Source organism: Notechis scutatus, chromosome Z (genome assembly GCF_049901735.1).
Source record: "Notechis scutatus isolate UNSWTSFEM ecotype Mainland chromosome Z, rNotScu1.2, whole genome shotgun sequence".
NCBI lineage: Eukaryota > Metazoa > Chordata > Lepidosauria > Squamata > Elapidae > Notechis > Notechis scutatus.
This window is the reverse complement of record NC_142025.1, coordinates 122,500,730-122,517,982: the sequence shown is the minus strand read 5'-3', so window position 1 is coordinate 122,517,982 and position 17,253 is coordinate 122,500,730. Positions and strand designations below refer to the sequence as shown.

At 37.4% G+C, this 17,253-nt stretch overlaps 1 protein-coding gene across 1 annotated transcript in view; it reads left to right on the top strand.

Annotated features, from left to right (window-relative positions):
• Positions 1 to 17,253, top strand: part of LOC113431222 (phosphatidylinositol 4,5-bisphosphate 3-kinase catalytic subunit alpha isoform-like) — a 69,891-nt gene that overhangs the window by 48,501 nt on the left and 4,137 nt on the right. The window contains 3 exon segments of the mRNA XM_087947235.1: positions 5,525 to 5,603; positions 11,461 to 11,631; positions 13,579 to 13,696. Of these exon segments, the coding sequence (XP_087803361.1) occupies positions 5,525 to 5,603; positions 11,461 to 11,631; positions 13,579 to 13,696 (368 nt within the window).

The following is a 17,253-nucleotide window of genomic DNA, read 5'->3' as shown; positions in this document are numbered from 1 at the left end:
AAGTGTAGAGAAGAATAGAGAAGAGAAGAGTAGAGAAGAGAAGAGAAGAGTAGAGAAGTGCAGAGGAGAGAAGAGAAGAGAAGTGTAGAGAAGATAAAAGAAGTGTAGAGAAGAATAGAGAAGAGAAGAGTAGAGAAGAGAAGAGAAGAGTAGAGAAGTGCAGAGGAGAGAAGAGAAGAGAAGTGTAGAGAAGAGAAGAGAAGAGAAGAGAAGTGCAGAGGAGAGGAAAGAAGAGAAGAGAAGAGAAGTGCAGAGGAGAGGAAAGAAGAGAAGAGTAGAGAAGAGAAAAGAAGTGTAGAGAAGAATAGAGAAGAGAAGAGAAGGGAAGAGAAAAGAAGTGTAAAGAAGAATAGAGAAGAGAAGAATAGAGAAGAGAAGAGTAGAGAAGAGAAGAGTAGAGAAGTGTTGAGAAGTGTAGAGGAGAGAAGAGAAGTGCAGAGGAGAGGAAAGAAGAGAAGAGAAGAGTAGAGAAGAGGAGAAAAGAAGTGTAGAGAAGAATAGAGAAGAGAAGAGTAGAGAAGAGGAAAGAAGAGAAGTGTTGAGAAAAGAAGTGTAGAGAAGAATAGAGAAGAGAAGAATAGAGAAAAGAGTAGAGAAGAGAAGAGTACAGAAGAGTAGAGAAGAGAAGTGTAGAGGAGAGGAGAGAAGAGAAGTGTAGAGAAGAGAAGTGCAGAGGAGAGAAGAGAAGAGAAGTGTAGAGAAGATAAAAGAAGTGTAGAGAAGAATAGAGAAGAGAAGAGTAGAGAAGAGAAGAGTAGAGAAGAGAAGTGCAGAGGAGAGAAGAGAAGAGAAGTGTAGAGAAGATAAAAGAAGTGTAGAGAAGAATAGAGAAGAGAAGAGTAGAGAAGAGAAGAGTAGAGAAGAGAAGTGCAGAGGAGAGAAGAGAAGAGAAGTGTAGAGAAGATAAAAGAAGTGTAGAGAAGAATAGAGAAGAGAAGAGTAGAGAAGAGAAGAGAAGAGTAGAGAAGTGCAGAGGAGAGAAGAGAAGAGAAGTGTAGAGAAGAGAAGAGAAGAGAAGAGAAGTGCAGAGGAGAGGAAAGAAGAGAAGAGAAGAGAAGTGCAGAGGAGAGGAAAGAAGAGAAGAGTAGAGAAGAGAAAAGAAGTGTAGAGAAGAATAGAGAAGAGAAGAGAAGGGAAGAGAAAAGAAGTGTAAAGAAGAATAGAGAAGAGAAGAATAGAGAAGAGAAGAGTAGAGAAGAGAAGAGTAGAGAAGTGTTGAGAAGTGTAGAGGAGAGAAGAGAAGTGCAGAGGAGAGGAAAGAAGAGAAGAGAAGAGTAGAGAAGAGGAGAAAAGAAGTGTAGAGAAGAATAGAGAAGAGAAGAGTAGAGAAGAGGAAAGAAGAGAAGTGTTGAGAAAAGAAGTGTAGAGAAGAATAGAGAAGAGAAGAATAGAGAAAAGAGTAGAGAAGAGAAGAGTACAGAAGAGTAGAGAAGAGAAGTGTAGAGGAGAGGAGAGAAGAGAAGTGTAGAGAAGAGAAGTGCAGAGGAGAGAAGAGAAGAGAAGTGTAGAGAAGATAAAAGAAGTGTAGAGAAGAATAGAGAAGAGAAGAGTAGAGAAGAGAAGAGTAGAGAAGAGAAGTGCAGAGGAGAGAAGAGAAGAGAAGTGTAGAGAAGATAAAAGAAGTGTAGAGAAGAATAGAGAAGAGAAGAGTAGAGAAGAGAAGAGTAGAGAAGTGTTGAGAAGAGAAGTGTAGAGGAGAGGAGAGAAGAGAAGAGTAGTGAAGAGAAGAGAAGAGAAGAGAAGTGCAGAGGAGAGGAAAGAAGAGAAGAGAAGAATAGAGAAGAGTAGAGAAGAGAAGTGTAGAGAAGAGTAGAGAAGAGAAGAGAAGAATAGAGAAGAGTAGAGAAGAGAAGTGTAGAGGAGAGGAGAGAAGAGAAGTGTAGAGAAGAGAAGAGAAGAGAAGTGCGGAGGAGAGGAAAGAAGAGAAGAATAGAGAAGAGAAGAGAAGAGAAGTGTAGAGAAGAGAAGAGAAGAGAAAAGAATTGTAGAGAAGAGTAGTGAAGAGAAGAGTAGAGAAGAGAAGAGTAGAGAAGTGTTGAGAAGAGAATAGAGGAGAGAAGAGAAGAGAAGAGAAGAGAAGAGAAGAGAAGAGAAGTGCGGAGGAGAGGAAAGAAGAGAAGAGAAGAGAAGAGGAGAGGAGAGAAGAATAGAGAAGAGTAGAGAAGAGAAGTGTAGAGGAGAGGAGAGAAGAGAAGAGAAGAATAGAGAAGAGTAGAGAAGAGAAGTGTAGAGGAGAGGAAAGAAGAGAAGAGAAGAGATAAACATATATTGTCATTTTTTACTGTCAACACCCCGCTCACATTAAAAATGACCTTCAGTTGCCTCCTCTCAAAAGAAAGTAACCATCTACGCATGCCCATACGTAACGCACACATATACCAGGGCTATATACATCCACATACATTCTGCCTATCCATATACCTCCCTGTCCAGTTTGAATGCATAGCAGAAAGGAAACGTGAGAGCTCACAAGATTAACAACTTGTAGGAACTCCATTGCTGGAGGAGGTTTTTGTTTTAAAAATAAGAGACCGGACGGCCACCTATCTGAAACGGTGTAGAATCTCCTGCTTGAGCGGGGGTGGGGGGTCAGACTAGAAGACCTCCAAGGTCCCTTCCCCCACTCGGTTATTCAGATGGGGTCAAAGGGCTGGGCTGGAGGTCTCAAGCAAGCCGAGGAGGGGGCCAGAACCCGGGCTGTCTGGGATGCGAGGCACAGCTCAATGCCCTCACGGGGGAGCCAGCTGGCTTTCTCCTGTGGCCTCCTTCCAAAATTGTTGGTGTCGGGATTCCGGCCGTTTACACCCCCGATTAAAAATCCTGAGTCTCGAGCCAAACTTGCAAAACTTCCAAAAAGGATTTATTAGGGAGTGAACATGCCGGCACTGCCTGGGTGCAGCCGACTCTCCATTCTCCAATGGGACACAGCCGTAGCCCAGAGTCCTCCATCATGTCCCCCAATTAGAATTTTGCACCGACGGAAACTATGATCCCCTAGTTTACTATCTTGGAAAACCTTTAAACCAGAGATATTTTTCTTGGCTATCTTACCTGAAGGATCCAGTAGAGAATCGACCTATTTGATTTAGAAATGTTTTTTTTAACAGCAGCTAGAAATTGAATTGGCTCAAAACTGGGAAAGCGGGAAAAAAATTCCGTCAGAAGACGGGGGCGATTTAAGAAAATAACGGAATGTGCAGAAATATCAATAAATGGACATTAGTCAATGAATGTTAAATGGACGTTAGAAATTAAATGGACATTAGAAATTAAATGGACGTTAGAAATTAAATGGACATTAGAAATTAGAGAGCCAGAAGACAAAGAATATTATCAAAATAGGGGATTTATTTTATCAATGGTGAGATAAGAAAATAGGGGAATAAAATATATTCTAATATGAATGCAACATAATAGTAAAGATAAGACAGCGTAATGAGGTATTAGAACTGATTAGAATGAAATGAATGACAGGGTGAATATTTAGGTTTTGGGAAAGTGGAGATTTGCTCGAAAAGGATGACGTGATTTTTTTTTATGAATCTTTTATCATTTTAAAAAGTCAAACAACAACAAAATAGATCTTATGTCAACAGTTTGTGACATGCGTCTTATCCTCAGACGTTGTGCATTATTTACAAATATACAAAATTGTGCGAATATGAATTTAACTAGTTCTTATCTCTCTTTATTTACAATCCATTTATCTATGACAGGAATTTATAATTATAGTCCATTAAGGAGTTAATAATAGTAATATAGTTTGTATAAATCATTCACTTATCTAGTATTTATCTCTATTTACAATCCATTTATCTATGACGTGAATTTATAATTATCGTCCATTAAGGAGTTAATAATAATATAGTTTATATAAATCATTCACTTATCTAGTATTTATCTCTATTTACAATCCATTTATCTATGACGTGAATTTATAATTATCGTCCATTAAGGAGTTAATAATAATAATATAGTTTATATAAATCATTCACTTATCTAGTACTTATCTCTACTTACAATCCATTTATCTATGACGTGAATTTATAATTATAGTCCATTAAGGAGTTAATAATAATATAGTTTATATAAATCATTCACTTATCTAGTACTTATCTCTACTTACAATCCATTTATCTATGACGTGAATTTATAATTATAGTCCATTAAGGCGTTAATAATAATATAGTTTATATAAATCATTCACTTATCTAGTATTTATCTCTACTTACAATCCATTTATCTATGATGTGAATTTATAATTATAGTCCATTAAGGAGTTAATAGTAACATAGTTTATATAAATCATTTACTTATCTAGTACTTATCTCTATTTACAATCCATTTATCTATGACGTGAATTTATAATTATAGTCTATTAAGGCTAATAATAATATAGTTTATATAAATCATTCACTTATCTAGTATTTATCTCTACTTACAATCCATTTATCTATGATGTGAATTTATAATTATAGTCCATTAAGGAGTTAATAGTAACATAGTTTATATAAATCATTTACTTATCTAGTACTTATCTCTATTTACAATCCATTTATCTATGACGTGAATTTATAATTATAGTCCATTAAGGCGTTAATAATAATATAGTTTATATAAATCATTCACTTATCTAGTATTTATCTCTACTTACAATCCATTTATCTATGATGTGAATTTATAATTATAGTCCATTAAGGAGTTAATAGTAACATAGTTTATATAAATCATTTACTTATCTAGTACTTATCTCTATTTACAATCCATTTGTCTATGATGTGAATTTATAATTATAGTCTATTAAGGCGTTAATAATAATATAGTTTATATAAATCATTTACTTATCTAGTACTTATCTCTATTTACAATCCATTTATCTATGATGTGAATTTATAATTATAGTCCATTAAGGCGTTAATAATAATATAGTTTATATATATCATTCACTTATCTAGTACTTATTTCTATTTATTTACAATCCATTTGTCTATGATGTGAATGTATAATTATAGTCCATTAAGGAATTAATCATAACATAGTTTGCAAAGCTGATCTGTTCCATATGAATTTCAATCTAAATTTAGGAGGGAAAGACCATTGATAATTGGGCACAAGAGATATCTACCTACTGACCCACTGTGTAAATGGAAAGATGCTTTTATTTGATGTTTTATGTTTGCATTGGTCAATGTTGGTCGTCAAAAGAAATAAAAAAAAAACTTTTTTAAAAAAGAAAGAAAACGTTGACGGAATGCGCTTTCGGTTTCCAAGCTGCCGCACTGCTCTCCCCTCCCTCCCTTTCTGTTTGGCCCGCTCGAAAGAAACCCGAGAAATATTTGATGAGTTGACAGTTGGGGGGTGGGGGGGTGGCACATGGATCTGGAGAGCCACGCTGGGTCTCCCCTGCGTGGTTTCCTCCCCTCCCCTCCCCATCCGCCTGACCTCACACACCCCATGACCCACCCACCCCCGACTGTGCAAAAAAGGCCCGTGCTGTTCACCTTCTTCACTCGGTCCCTTCTAGATCTCCGCCAGGACATGCTGACCCTGCAGATCATCCGGATCATGGAGAGCATGTGGCAGAACCAAGGCCTGGATCTCCGGTAGGACGGGGACGTTGGGTTGAACGATGTTTGCATGGGGGAGGGACGTTGTTATGATATGTACAGCATAACCCTTGAGTAACAAGGAAACGTTTAGGAGAGTAGTTGTGAATAATTATCCCGCCGCACACAGATACACTAAATTGAGTTAAAAGTTCTACTTGAAGAAATAGCACAGTCCAATAAACGGTCCAGCTCAGGTACGTTTTACAGTCCAAAGAATATCCAACTACAAAGTCTTCTTACCGGTTGCCTTAGTCATTTCCAGTAAACCAAGATATCAAAGTATAAGCGCAGCATAAAGACAACAGAGAACCTTAGATAGCAACAGAATGTCAGACAGACAGAATGTCAGAGAGAACAAGCCATGATCTCTAGCTCCCTCTTGTGGTAATTCGCAATATAATCAAACCAATCGGAATATAGTATATAAATCAATACAGTGATTTTGTCTGAAAGCTACAAACTTACATTGTTGGTTTACATCCTTGCCAAGCCAACTAAGTGGTGGACTCAGATTCCGAACGAACGTCGGATATACTATTGATCTGGAAGAATGGGAAAAAACGATCTGGAAACGTGAACGATAAAAATAACAAAATCGGCAGCGTATATAAGGAAAACCAAGCTTAAAATGTTCGATCGTTGGCATTTGCCACCTCCAAGACTGGCTAAGGTTCACCCAAACTTAAAACCAACTTGTTGGAAGTGCGGACAACAACGAGGTATCTTCTTTCATTCTTGGTGGACATGCCCCAAAGCAAAAAAAATAAAAATAAAAATACTGGAAAAGGAGTCAAACGTGGTTAGAAGAGTTAACTAAAAAATAAAATAAAATTGATTTTGTCCCGGAATTATTCCTCTTAGGAATAATTAAAATAAACAACCAATAATAGAAAGATAAAATATCTTATATTTACATATATTCACAGCAGCAAGAATTAAAAAAAACTATAATAGAAAGATAAGAGTTAACTAAAAAAAAAAAAAATTGATTTTGTCCTGGAATTATTCCTCTTAGGAATAATCTTAAAAAAAATAATAATAGAAAGATAAAATAGCTTATATTTATATATATTCACAGCAGCAAGAATTAAAAAAAAACTATAATAGAAAGAGAAAATATCTTATATTTACATATATTGACAGGAGCAAGAATTAAAAAAACTATAATAGAAAGAGAAAATATCTTATATTTACATATATTGACAGCAGCGAGAATTAAAAAAAACTATAATAGAAAGATAAAATATCTTATATGTACATATATTGATAGCAGCAAGAATTTAAAAAAAGTATAATAGAAAGAGAAAATATCTTATATTTACATATATTGACAGGAACAAGAATTAAAAAAACTATAATAGAAAGATAAAATCTTATATTTACATATTCACAGCAGCAAGAATTAAAAAAAAACTATAATAGAAAGATAAAATATCTTATATTTACATATATTGACAGCAGCAAGAATTAAAAATATAATAGAAAGATAAAATATCTTATATTTACATATATTGACAGCAGCAAGAATTAAAAAAAACTATAATAGAAAGATAAAATATCTTATATTTACTTATATTGACAGCAGCAAGAATTAAAAAAACTATAATAGAAAGATAAAATATCTTATATTTACATATTCACAGCAGCAAGAAAAAAAAAGTATAATAGAAAGAGAAAATATCTTATATTTACATATATCAACAGTAGCAAGAATTAAAAATATAATAGAAAGATAAAATATCTTATATTTACATATATTCACAGCAGCAAGAATTTAAAAAAACTACAATAGAAAGATAAAATATCTTATATTTACATATATTGACAGGAGCAAGAATTAAAAAAACTATACTAGAAAGATAAAATCTTATATTTACATATTCACAGCAGCGAGAATTAAAAAAAACTATAATAGAAAGATAAAAAAACTTATATTTACATATATTGACAGCAGCAAGAATTAAAAAGAACTATAATGGAAGGATAAAATATCTTATATTTACATATATTGACAGCAGCAAGAATTAAAAAAACTATAATAGAAAGATAAAATCTTATATTTACATATTCACAGCAGCAAGAAAAAAAAGTATAATAGAAAGATAAAATATCTTATATTTACATATATCGACAGCAGCAAGAATAAAAAAAACTATAATAGAAAGAGAAAATATATTTACATATATTGACAGCAGCAAGAATTTAAAAAATATATAATAGAAAGAGAAAATATCTTATATTTACATATATTGACAGCAGCAAGAATTAAAAGTATAATAGAAAGAGAAAATATCTTATATTTACATATATTGACAGCAGCAAGAATTAAAAAAAAACCATAATAGAAAGAGAAAATATCTTATATTTATATATATTAACAGCAGCAAGAATTAAAAAAACTATAATAGAAAGATAAAAAAAACTTATATTTACATATATTGACAGCAGCAAGAAAATATTTCATAAGCTCCATATCACCTGAAGAGTTAATAATAATAATAATAATAATAATAATAATAATAATAATAATAATAATAATAATAATAATAATAAATAAAAAATTTAGAGTGTGTGGAAATGGATAAATTAACTATGGAATTAAAAGGGAAAACAGACACAGAATACAACGCGGTTACGGGAAACCCGGTTTATTTGGATCGAGAATCGATATGAAAATAGAAAATATAAATAAGGTATATCATAAATTAGAGGGTATGAAAATATGACGCGTTGTAAGTTTTGATAGGACACATCCATGTATATATATATAATGTCACAGCGCTGTTTAGTAACTCTTGGTATTGTGTATAAACGGGGAAAAAATTCAAGAAAGCAATATTTAGAAAAAGAAAGAAAAAAAAGGAAGCGGACGGTGGGGAGGGACGGCCGTGGATAAGGGGTGTTGTGGTTCGCCGGCAGCCAGGACGGATGGCAACGGTGTCGGGACACCGTAGCCTCCGGAGTCTGGGAGCAGCGAGGAAGAGGAGCCCGGGGAGCCCGTTCCCCCTTACGACTATCACCTTGTGGCTTGTATCCGTACAACTTACATGGTTTAGTTTCCGCGTGCGATTTTGATTGCTGATTTAGTATCCTATGAGTATCTTATGATTCTTGGTGAATGTATTTTTTTCATCCTTCCTGGTACCTAACTCTTCCCACTTTTGACTATAGCCTTGTTGCATGTATCCTTACACATTATTTAGTTTCCTCGTATGATTTTGATTGCTGGTTTAGTATCCTATGAGTATCACTAAGTGTTGTATCTTACAATTCTTGATGAATGTATTTTTTTCATCCTTCCTGGTACCCATCTCTTCCTCTAACCTTGTGGCTTGTATCCTTACAACTTAGATGATTTAGTTTCCGCGTACGATTTTGATTGCTGATTTAGTATCCTATGAGTATCACTAAGGGTTGTATCTTACAATTCTTGATGAATGTATTTTTTTCATCCTTCCTGGTACCCATCTCTTCCTCTAACCTTGTGGCTTGTATCCTTACAACTTCCATGATTTAGTTTCCACGTACGATTTTGATTGCTGATTTAGTATCCTATGAGTATCTTATGATTCTTGGTGAATGTATTTTTATCATCCTTCCTAGTACCTATCCCTTCCCACTTTTGACTATAACCTTGTTGCATGTATCCTTACACATTATTTAGTTTCCTCGTATGATTTTGATTGCTGATTTAGTATCCTATGAGTATCACTAAGGGTTGTATCTTACGATTCTTGATGAATGTATTTTTTTCATCCTTCCTGGTACCCATCTCTTCCCTCCAAACTTGTGGCTTGTATCCTTACAACTTACAGGATTTAGTTTCCGCGTACGATTTTGATTGCTGGTTTAGTATCCTATGAGTATCTTATGATTCTTGGTGAATGTATTTTTATCATCCTTCCTAGTACCCATCTCTTCCCACTTTTGACTGTAACATTGTTGCATGTATCCTTACACATTATTTAGTTTCCTCATATGATTTTGATTGCTGATTTAGTATCCTAGGAGTATCACTAAGGGTTGTATCTTACAATTCTTGATGAATGTATTTTTTTCATCCTCCCTGGTACCCATCTCTTCCCTCTAACCTTGTGGCTTGTATCCTTACAACTTAGATGATTTAGTTTCGCGTACGATTTTGATTGCTGATTTAGTATCCTATGAGTATCACTAAGTGTTGTATCTTACGATTCTTGATGAATGTATTTTTTTCATCCTTCCTAGTACCCATCTCTTCCCCTCTAACCTTGTGGCTTGTATCCTTACAACTTAGATGATTTAGTTTCCGGGTGCGATTTTGATTGCTGGTTTAGTATCCTATGAGTATCTTATGATTCTTGGTGAATGTATTTTTATCATCCTTCCTAGTACCTATCTCTTCCCACTTTTGACTATAACCTTGTTGCTTGTATCCTTACAACTTATATTATTTACTTTCCGCATACGATTTTGATTGCTGATTTAGTATCCTATGAGTATCTTATGAGTCTTAGCGAATGTATTTTTTTTCATCCTTCCTAGTACCTATCCCTTCCCACTTTTGACTATAACCTTGTTGCATGTATCCTTACACATTATTTAGTTTTCCTCGTATGATTTTGATTGCTGATTTAGTATCCTATGAGTATCACTAAGGGTTGTATCTTACAATTCTTGATGAATGTATTTTTTTTCATCCTTCCTGGTACCCATCTCTTCCCTCTAACCTTGTGGCTTGTATCCTTACAACTTACATGATTTAGTTTCCGCGTACGATTTTGATTGCTGGTTTAGTATCCTATGAGTATCTTATGATTCTTGGTGAATGTATTTTTATCATCCTTCCTAGTACCTATCCCTTCCCACTTTTGACTATAACCTTGTTGCATGTATCCTTACACATTATTTAGTTTCCTCGTATGAATTTGATTCCTGAATTAGTATCCTATGAGTATCACTAAGGGTTGTATCTTACAATTCTTGATGAATGTATTTTTTTCATCCTTCCTGGTACCCATCTCTTCCCCTCTAACCTTGTGGCTTGTATCCTTACAACTTACATGATTTAGTTTCTGGGTGCGATTTTGATTGCTGGTTTAGTATCCTATGAGTATCTTATGATTCTTGGTGAATGTATTTTTATCATCCTTCCTAGTACCTATCTCTTCCCACTTTTGACTATAACCTTGTTGCTTGTATCCTTACAACTTATATTATTTACTTTCCACATACGATTTTGATTGCTGATTTAGTATCCTATGAGTATCTTATGAGTCTTAGCTAATGTTTTTTTTTTCAACCTTCCTAGTACCTATCCCTTCCCACTTTTGACTATAACCTTGTTGCATGTATCCTTACACATTATTTAGTTTCCTCGTATGATTTTGATTGCTGATTTAGTATCCTATGAGTATCACTAAGTGTTGTATCTTACAATTCTTGATGAATGTATTTTTTTTCATCCTTCCTAGTACCTATCCCTTCCCACTTTTGACTATAACCTTGTTGCTTGTATCCTTACCACTGATATGATTTACTTTCCGCGTACGATTTTGATTGCTGATTTAGTATCCTATGAGTATCTTCTGATTCTTGGTGAATGTATTCTATTATTTATATATGTATATTATAATGTATTATATATATTAAAAAGTAGGGTGGGGAGGAGAAAGAGACGGAGTAGGAGATGTGCTTGCGTGTGGCCGGCTGCAGGAGATAGCTGCTCCTCCCTTGCGAAAGCCCCCTGCCCCATTTGGGAGGAGTAAAACCCACCTGCCCACCCCGCCTTCCTCCCTCGCTACTCCCTGGCCTTCGGCTCCACAAACCCACGGGCTCCCTCCAGGCCTGACCTGCCCTGCCCTCTTTGCAGGATGCTGCCCTACGGCTGCCTGTCCATCGGGGACTGCGTGGGGCTCATCGAAGTGGTGAAGAGTTCCTACACCATCATGCAGATCCAGTGCAAGGGCGGCCTGAAGGGGGCGCTGCAGTTCAACAGCAACGCCTTGCACCACTGGCTGAAGGAGAAGAACAAGGGTGAAGGGTCAGTCTGGGCATGGGGAGGGGTTTGGGGGAGGGGTTGGCGGGCTGGGCAGTGGGACACCACTCGGGAGGCGCTTCCGACCGAAGAACCGAGCTCGACCCGTCGGAATAGAGCCGGGAGGAAGGGACCTTGGAGGTCATCTAGCCCGACCCCCCCTGCCGAAGCAGGAGAGAGACCCCGTACACGGGGGTGGGATTTTACCTGGTCGGACCGGTTCTATACACAACCGGTTGTTACAATTCTGCCCAGTTTGGAGAACCGGCAAATGGCGCCACTGGCTGGCCCCGCCCCGCCCCGCCTACTCGCTCCTTACCTGGCATGCACGCCATCCAACTTGCCCGCTAAGTCGCTATTTTCCCTCCCAACCATCATCTGTTCTGCTGTGCCGGGAGATTTAGATCAGCTCGGAAGCAGGAAACGGTTGGATTTCTAGCTTTTCTAGGTAATTTTTTAGATCTTCGGCTCTGCTTTTAAGCAGAGCCGAACCTCCCTTAGGATTGAAGCTTCTATTATTCAGGGCAGACTCAGGGAGCCGATGGCAGATAGATAGATCTCTGAGGGAATCTGTGATCCTGCGAGCAACTCAATCCGCCTGCCTGCTTTGCCTCATTTTGGGTAAAAGTTGTGTATCTTTTTTTTTTTAATGAAAAATTCAATATTTACACGCATGGCGTGTTGTGAGTTAATTTTGTGAGTTGGCTTGCAAGCAAATTTTATGTGACAGACTCAGGCAGCCGATGGCAGATAGATCGATTTCTGAATAAATCTGTGATTCTGCGAGCAACTCAATCTGCCTGCCTGCTTTGCCTGCTTTTGGGTAAAAGTTGCTCTCTTTTTTTTTTAAATAAAAAAATTCAATATTTACACGCCTGGCGTGTTGTGAGTTCATTTTGTGAGAATGCTTGCAAGCAAATTTTATGTGACAGACTCAGGTAGCCGATGGCAGAAAGATAGATCACTGAATGAATCTGTGAGCAACTCCATCTGCCTGCCTGCTTGGCCTGCTTTTGGGTAAAAATGGCTCTTTTTTTATATATATAAAAATTCAATATTTACGTACAAGGCGTGTTGTGAGTTAATTTTGTGAGTTTGCTTGCAAGCACGTTTCATGTGACAGACTCAGGTAGCCGACGGCAGATAGATAGATCACTGAATGATTCTGTGAGCAACTCCATCTGCCTGCCTGCTTGGCCTGATTTTGAGTAAAAATGGCTCTTTTTTTAATATAAAAAAATTCAATATTGACGTACAAGGCGTGTTGTGAGTTAATTTTGTGAGTTGGCTTGCAAGCAAGTTTCATGTGACAGATTCAGGCAGTCGATGGCAGATAGATAGATCGCTGAATGATTCTGTGAGCGACTCCACCTGCCTGCCTGCTTGGCCTCATTTTTTTAAATTAAAAAAAAATTGAATATTGACGTAAATATTGACAATATTTTCAGACCAGCCCGTCACGGGACCCACCAAGCCACGCCCACAAAATAGGCCACGCCCACAGGCCCGGGGGTGAAGACATTGGAATCCCGCCCCTGCCTGTACGGCTGTCCAGTTTTTTCTTAAGGGATGAAGCCCCCGCAACTTCTGGTGGCAGGCAGTCCCATGGGTTCCATTGTTCTCCCGTTGAGAAGGTTACCTCCTTAGTTCTAGGTTGCTTCTCTCCCTGGGTGAGTTTACCAGCCGTTGCTTCTTCTCCCTGCGGGGGTTGGACTAGATGACCTGCAAGGTATCCAGGACCCAACCCCATAAGTACAATTCTCGAATAGTGATGCATATGAAAGAAAATGTCTAATAAAAGACATATTTAACAAACGAAAAAAATATCCAAGAAAAGTCCTGGTGGCCCTTTTTGGGGGTGGGGGAAGTTACCTTTGGGGCAGCCGCGACGTGGAGGAGGATGGAGACCCACCTGGGACGCCTACCTGGCTGACCTTCTCCCTACCTGCCCAGGTACGACGCGGCCATCGACCTCTTTACGCGCTCGTGTGCCGGTTATTGCGTAGCCACTTTCATCCTGGGCATCGGCGACCGTCACAACAGCAACATCATGGTCAAGGACGATGGGCAGGTACAGGTGTTCCTCCTCTCCCCCCACCCTGGGCTTGGAAGGCCCCCTCCCTCCCCCAGCCGAGCCCCTCCCTCCTCTCTCTCTCTCTCTTTCTCATTTTCTCTCTCATTCTCTCTCTCATTTTCTCTCATTTTCTCTCTCATTCACTCTCATTGTCTCTCATTCTTTCTCATTTTCTCTTATTCTCTCTCTCATTCTCTCTCTCATTCTCTCTCATTCATTCTCTCTCTCATTCTGTCTCTCATTCTGTCTCTCATTCTCTCTCATTTTCTCGCTCTCATTCACTCTCATTGTCTCTCATTCTCTCTCATTCATTCTCTCTCTCATTCTCTCTCTCATTGTCTCTCATTCTCTCATTCTGTCTGTCATTCTCTCTCATTCTCTCTCTCTCATTCTCTCTTTTTCTCTCTCATTCTCTCTCTCATTCACTCTCATTCTCTCTCATTTTCTCTCTCATTCACTCTCATTGTCTCTCATTCTCTCTCTCATTCTCTCTCATTTTCTCTCATTTTCTCTCTCATTCACTCTCATTGTCTCTCATTCTTTCTCATTTTCTCTCTCATTCTCTTTCATTCTCTCTCTCATTGTCTCTTATTCTCTCTCTCATTCTCTCTCATTCATTCTCATTCACTCTCATTCTCTCTCATTCTTTCTCATTTTCTCTTATTCTCTCTCTCATTCTCTCTCATTCTCTCTCATTCATTCTCTCTCTCATTCTGTCTCTCATTCTGTCTCTCATTCTCTCTCAATTTCTCGCTCTCATTCACTCTCATTGTCTCTCATTCTTTCTCATTTTCTCTCTTATTCTCTCTCTCATTTTCTCTCATTTTCTCTCTCATTCACTCTCATTGTCTCTCATTCTTTCTCATTTTCTCTTATTCTCTCTCTCATTCTCTCTCTCATTCTCTCTCTCTCATTCATTCTCTCTCTCATTCTGTCTCTCATTCTGTCTCTCATTCTCTCTCATTTTCTCGCTCTCATTCACTCTCATTGTCTCTCATTCTCTCTCTCATTCATTCTCTCTCTCATTCTCTCTCTCATTGTCTCTCATTCTCTCATTCTGTCTGTCATTCTCTCTCATTCTCTCTCTCTCATTCTCTCTTTTCTCTCTCATTCTCTCTCTCATTCACTCTCATTCTCTCTCATTTTCTCTCTCATTCACTCTCATTGTCTCTCATTCTCTCTCATTCTCTCTCATTTTCTCTCATTTTCTCTCTCATTCACTCTCATTGTCTCTCATTCTTTCTCATTTTCTCTCTCATTCTCTTTCATTCTCTCTCTCATTGTCTCTTATTCTCTCTCTCATTCTCTCTCATTCATTCTCATTCACTCTCATTCTCTCTCATTCTTTCTCATTTTCTCTTATTCTCTCTCTCATTCTCTCTCATTCTCTCTCATTCATTCTCTCTCTCATTCTGTCTCTCATTCTGTCTCTCATTCTCTCTCAATTTCTCGCTCTCATTCACTCTCATTGTCTCTCATTCTTTCTCATTTTCTCTTATTCTCTCTCTCATTTTCTCTCATTTTCTCTCTCTCATTCACTCTCATTGTCTCTCATTCTTTCTCATTTTCTCTTATTCTCTCTCTCATTCTCTCTCTCATTCTCTCTCATTCATTCTCTCTCTCATTCTGTCTCTCATTCTGTCTCTCATTCTCTCTCATTTTCTCGCTCTCATTCACTCTCATTGTCTCTCATTCTCTCTCATTCATTCTCTCTCTCATTCTCTCTCTCATTGTCTCTCATTCTCTCATTCTGTCTGTCATTCTCTCTCATTCTCTCTCTCTCATTCTCTCTTTTCTCTCTCATTCTCTCTCTCATTCACTCTCATTCTCTCTCATTTTCTCTCTCATTCACTCTCATTGTCTCTCATTCTCTCTCTCATTCTCTCTCATTTTCTCATCATTTCTCTCTCATTCACTCTCATTGTCTCTCATTCTTTCTCATTTTCTCTCTCATTCTCTTTCATTCTCTCTCTCATTGTCTCTTATTCTCTCTCTCATTCTCTCTCATTCATTCTCATTCACTCTCATTCTCTCTCATTCTTTCTCATTTTCTCTATTCTCTCTCTCATTCTCTCTCATTCTCTCTCATTCATTCTCTCTCTCATTCTGTCTCTCATTCTGTCTCTCATTCTCTCTCAATTTCTCGCTCTCATTCACTCTCATTGTCTCTCATTCTTTCTCATTTTCTCTTTATTCTCTCTCTCATTTTCTCTCATTTTCTCTCTCATTCACTCTCATTGTCTCTCATTCTTTCTCATTTTCTCTTATTCTCTCTCTCATTCTCTCTCTCATTCTCTCTCATTCATTCTCTCTCTCATTCTGTCTCTCATTCTGTCTCTCATTCTCTCTCATTTTCTCGCTCTCATTCACTCTCATTGTCTCTCATTCTCTCTCATTCATTCTCTCTCTCATTCTCTCTCTCATTGTCTCTCATTCTCTCATTCTGTCTGTCATTCTCTCTCATTCTCTCTCTCTCATTCTCTCTTTTTCTCTCTCATTCTCTCTCTCATTCACTCTCATTCTCTCTCATTTTCTCTCTCATTCACTCTCATTGTCTCTCATTCTCTCTCTCATTCTCTCTCATTTTCTCTCATTTTCTCTCTCATTCACTCTCATTGTCTCTCATTCTTTCTCATTTTCTCTCTCATTCTCTTTCATTCTCTCTCTCATTGTCTCTTATTCTCTCTCTCATTCTCTCTCATTCATTCTCATTCACTCTCATTCTCTCTCATTCTTTCTCATTTTCTCTTATTCTCTCTCTCATTCTCTCTCATTCTCTCTCTCATTCATTCTCTCTCTCATTCTGTCTCTCATTCTGTCTCTCATTCTCTCTCAATTTCTCGCTCTCATTCACTCTCATTGTCTCTCATTCTTTCTCATTTTCTCTCTTATTCTCTCTCTCATTTTTCTCTCATTTTCTCTCTCATTCACTCTCATTGTCTCTCATTCTTTCTCATTTTTCTCTTATTCTCTCTCTCATTCTCTCTCTCATTCTCTCTCATTCATTCTCTCTCTCATTCTGTCTCTCATTCTGTCTCTCATTCTCTCTCAATTTCTCGCTCTCATTCACTCTCATTGTCTCTCATTCTCTCTCATTCATTCTCTCTCTCATTCTCTCTCTCATTGTCTCTCATTCTCTCATTCTGTCTGTCATTCTCTCTCATTCTCTCTCTCATTCTCTCTCTCATTCTCTCTCATTTTCTCTCTCTCATTCTGTCTCTCATTCTCTCTCTCTCATTCACTCTCATTCTCTCTCATTTTCTCTCTCATTCACTCTCATTGTCTCTCATTCTCTCTCTCATTCTCTCTCTCATTCTCTCTCATTTTCTCTCATTCTGTCTCTCATTCTCTCTCATTTTCTCTCTCATTCACTCTCATTGTCTCTCATTCTTTCTCATTTTCTCTCTCATTCTCTCTCATTCTCTCTCTCATTGTCTCTCATTCTCTCTCTCATTCTCTCTCATTTTCTCTCTCTCTCATTCTCTCTCATTCATTCTCATTCACTCTCATTCTCTCTCATTTTCTCTCATTCTTTCTCATTTCTCTCTTATTCT